At 41.6% G+C, this 4,772-nt stretch overlaps 1 protein-coding gene across 1 annotated transcript in view; it reads left to right on the forward strand.

The window, feature by feature from the left end:
* Nucleotides 1-1,313: 1,313 nt before the first annotated feature.
* Nucleotides 1,314-4,772, forward strand: part of LOC104959638 (fibronectin type III domain-containing protein 3B-like) — a gene marked incomplete at both ends in the record, with an annotated part of 8,419 nt that continues 4,960 nt past the window's right edge. Inside the window, 5 exons of the mRNA XM_010787544.1 lie at nucleotides 1,314-1,465; nucleotides 1,576-1,635; nucleotides 1,809-1,947; nucleotides 2,447-2,500; nucleotides 2,782-2,906. Of these exons, the coding sequence (XP_010785846.1) occupies nucleotides 1,314-1,465; nucleotides 1,576-1,635; nucleotides 1,809-1,947; nucleotides 2,447-2,500; nucleotides 2,782-2,906 (530 nt within the window). The remainder of the gene's footprint in view (nucleotides 1,466-1,575; nucleotides 1,636-1,808; nucleotides 1,948-2,446; nucleotides 2,501-2,781; nucleotides 2,907-4,772) is intronic.

A 4,772-nucleotide genomic window follows, 5' to 3' on the forward strand; every position in this document is an offset into this window, starting at 1 on the left:
AAACAAACAACAAATAGCGTTTTTCTTTCCATTTTGACTCTCGTCCATTGAAAACATGAAAGAACAGGAGCTCTATAAACCGATGAGGTGAAATAGCCGTGTGTTCCATCTTTGATTTTAAATCATTTGTTTACCTCCCTCACTTCCGTTAACGCTTCTCATGCACTGATTTGCTAGCTGAACAGCCAATCAGTGTTATCCCTTTGTCCGTCTTCCGGTGGTGTTCCCACAACAAAAGGCAAGAAAAGGCGTCAGGTCGGCAGAAAAGACCCGACGGTGCGTTGCACACCACTCCGAATAGGGCGTGCCCACGCTCATGTTCGGCCCGACTCCCATTTACTGCCGATTTCGGGCCGGTGTATCTGGGCCTTTAGTGCTGACCTTCAGTTTTCATCTCCGTTTCTAATCCTTGTTTCTTTGTGCCCTTCTTTCCTGATTTCTATCATTTTGTCTTAGTCTCACAGTCTTTCCTCATTGTTGCTGTTCTCAAGCTTCTTCTGCTTGCATTATCAGGCCATTCAAGTGTACATGTGAGCGAAGTGATTGACAGAATAAGTGTTGGAAAAAGTGTTCCTAGTTGTAAAAAATGTTACATAAAAGACAATGGTGTCCTCAGGCACATGGACACAGTGATATGTTCCCATAAAACGTAATCATTGTGATCAAAACTCTCATAAAATGACACGTCTGTCTCTTCATGTCTGTCTTCCTCATAGACAGTCTAGGCATGGTTGTGGTTTTGCAATGCCCTCAAGGCGCATTCATCGCCTACTCAGTGGATGTGGAGTCTGGAATAGCAGCAGACTGTGCTAAATCACGCTAAATTGGCTCACCCACCATGTGCCACAACTAAAACTCCCATAAACACGCAGACACTTGCAGACACACAGACAGACACGCTGTTAAACACACACACACACACACACACACACACACACACACACACACACACACACACGCAAGCCTCTAATTCCTAATTTATTATTTTCGTACGTGTTCCCGGAACAATGGATTAGTGGAAAATGGTCAAATATGAGGGGTGATTTCAACGCCGCATTGCTTTACATACACACACACACACACACACACACACACACACACACACACACACACACACACACACACACACACACACAGAGCACATAATAATACATATTAAAACAGCCCTTTAAAATAAAATGGATGTATCTTAACTACATGTTCCAGAAGTTAGAATGACTGCTGCAAAGGGTTTCTGAGAAATAAAATAAACCAATAGTCCTGCATTTATTTGTTTTTTTTGTGTATATTTACGTTTATTTGTGTCTTTACAGGTTTCTAATGTGCAGGCGCGGGCTGCACGGCTGTGCTGGGCCCCCCCGGCAGGGCTGGGGAACAGGTTAAGCAACGGGATGACTGTGTCCTGCTCCTTCGAGGTCTCTCTCTCAGATAAGGGACGAGATGGAAAGTTTCGCCTTATATACAGGTAGGAAACACACTCCAAATGTATAAAGTGCAAGGCATCAGCTACAAATACAGAGACATCAAAAGGATACTGCCTTGATTTTTATGCTTTGTTTGTGTGTTTGTTTTCAGTGGCGAAGAAATGGAGTACCACCTGAAAGACCTAAGACCAGCGTCAGACTACCACGTACGGTAAGGACTTTCCCGTAGGACATTCATGACTTGGATGTGGTGTTAAAACTACTTGAATCCTGTGTTTTTGTCACATTCCTAATATCTATAAATCAGGTTTGTGGGTATTCACAATATTAGGATTCAAGCTTCATCCAGCCCTATTGATTTGATGTCCTGTGTGTTTGCTAAAGGGTGTCGGCAATGTACAACTTGGTTCGAGGCTCGTGTTCAGAGACCGGCTCGTTCACCACTCACTGCAGCATCCCCGATGTCCCGCTGAGCCCGAAACTCTCCCACCGCACCAAGAGCACCCTCACCCTACAGTGGAAGGTACCGGCACAAACACACATGCCTGTTCATCACAAACACATTTTGCCCCAATAAACATCACAGTGACTTATAATCATTTGGTTCTAATGGATAAATCCACACTGCCAAACAAGACTCTAGGTTTTTTTTATGTCCACCTTACCAGTTTGTAGAGTTAGACACTTGGGGAAAAACGTTATTCTTTGATTAAAGGGAAGAGTATGTTACTTGATTCAATACCTAGCTTGACTTTATCTGCACAACAGCACCTGATAGAGTGACATTCTTACATCCGTCCGCCTTCTCTTTAACTTCTTCTTACACAAGTTATTTTATCCCCTCATACTGTCACTGATAAAAAAGTGGCATCAGTTACCCAGACAGGATATGAGGCCAATCATAAAGTCACAGCAGGTATTTTGTCTGTCTCAGTGTCAGATTATTGTTCCCTTTGCTTATCTATTCGTCTCTCTCTTGTCTCCTTTCTGCCTCTCTCCGTCCATTTTGCTGACGTCCACAGCCCCCGGGCGACAACGGAGCCAAAATTACAAACTACCTGCTCGAGTGGGACGAGGTGAGTCTGTCTCTCACTCTTCCATCTTTTGTCAAGCCTTCCCCTTACTTCCAAAAAGCACTCTTACCTATTGCAGACATCACTAAACAGATGTCAACATCCGGCTCCTCGGATAAGATTTAATCCGATCTGTGTCAGCAACACATTTTCATTTTGATTTTGTACTTTCCCTTGCTTTTTCCTTACAATTCTCCTGTTGTAATGGATCTCTTATATATAATCTTATTTACTTTATTTTCCATCGTTTTCATACATGCATTTATCTCTTGTCTCCTCTGCAGGGAAAGAAGAACAGTGTTTTCAGAGAATGTTACTTTGGGAGCCAGAGACACTATAAGGTTTCACGACTGTTTCCCGCCTGCGGCTACACGTTCAGAGTGGCTGCACGCAACGACATTGGCACAAGGTACTGTTGTCTCTGACTGACTACATAAACATATGTGCGACCAACACATACACCAAAAGGAGACATGTATTCATGCACAGATCACGAAGAATAGCATTGGAAGCATATGTAGTAACTAATTGTATTCCCTTATTTATATACTTTAGAAGCATGGATGTACTTTAATACATGACAATTGGCTCTTAAAATGATATGAGGTCTGCAACCATTGTTAACACTAGAACCGCCAGGTGTCGCTGTATACCTAAAACCGCCAATGGGTCAAATGTACCCGCTAATAGAATGCATTGATTTTCAAGGTACAATGTTCTTTTATTCATCATACTAGAACACAGGGTTAACAGTGAATTTTGATCGCACAGTGATGAAACTTATACCAATAGAATCTGTGGACTCTCAGCTTTCATATGACATCTAGTTTGTGCAGATAGCATGAAGTATAAAATATCGCTACCATGAGCTATATGCAAAGTCTCTCTCTCTCTCTCTCTCTTCTCTCTCTCTCTCTCTCTCTCTCTCTCTCTCTCTCTCTCTATCTCTCTCTATCTATCTATCTATAACTATCGATCTATCTATATCTATCTATCTATCTCTCTATCTATAAGGAACCGCAGTAGACAACAGGCGTTGCTATAGCAACACGTCATGTTTATGTTTACGCGCAAAATCAATAGCTAGAAAATCACTACATTTTCTATAAGGTAAATATTACCCGCTGGCGCTGATGGGTATAAATAGAAAAGTCACAGACTGGGAGTAAAAGTTACATAGAATCAAGAAACAGCTGCGGGTAAAATGTACCCGTTGGCTGTTCTAGTGTTAAGTAACCATGGACAGTATACGAGTACATATTGTATCAATGTCAGCCAAAACATATTGTACATTTTGATGATAAATTGATGGACAGAGACTCACAAACATGCCCCAGTCTACCTGTGGCAATCATAGCACAAGAGACAGGAGTCGTTTTTCTCCTTTTCCCTCCATTTCCTCTCCTCTTTGTCATTATGGCAGTGCACATCTCTCCTTTTAGTCAAGGTTGAGAGGGAAAAGGTAATGGGGGGAAAGCGAACGTGAATGGCTGAATTCAGGAGAGCCTTAATGCTTCATTTAGTTTAAATTACTTTTGAATCCATAGGAACACTTGCTCTTACAAACATACTCGGCACATGGTGGATACCGATTGCTATATATTATTCGTAATTTAAAAATGTTTTCCGACCACCTTAACCCCTGCTGCTGCCCATACATTCAAATAATTTCCCTCCTGCTACTCTCAAATTACCCGTCGTCACCTCCTGTTTTCCATCTGGCGTCGGACATATCAAATCAGAATCAGAATACCTTTATTCTAAATGTTCCCCTGTCACAAATAGTCTTAAAATTGTAGTCTTTTTATTCTCTCATCTTTGATCCTCCAAGCCCCATCACCTAGAACCCTTCACCTGAAAATGACAATTGATGACAGCATTAGAAAATCACATTTTCCCCTGCTTTCACTTTTCAAATCTTCTCCTCTCAGTATCCGTGAAATTGTAATTCATGAACCATAATCTCTTTAACCTTAGAAGTAATCCAAAACTTTTTTTTATTTGCTTGAGCAAGTTGAATATAAGCAAGACTGTGACTTAAAGGTCCCCTATTATACTGTTTTTCATCAATATATACAAAACATGTCTCTGCAGTGTTTGGCTCCAAACACCAAACAGATCATTGCGGCATTACCCATAATCCCCTCTGTTTCAGCCCTGTTTCCAAAGTGCTGATTCTCTGTCTGTTACTTTAGATGAAAATAAGGAGCCCCTCCCCACGCCCCTCTAAGAGATATTTGGTTAAAATGAACGCAATGGTGCTCTAGGAGGAGAT

The sequence above is a fragment of the Notothenia coriiceps genome, unplaced genomic scaffold (genome assembly GCF_000735185.1).
Source record: "Notothenia coriiceps isolate Sejong01 unplaced genomic scaffold, NC01 NC01_scaffold00001195, whole genome shotgun sequence".
Lineage (NCBI taxonomy): Eukaryota > Metazoa > Chordata > Actinopteri > Perciformes > Nototheniidae > Notothenia > Notothenia coriiceps.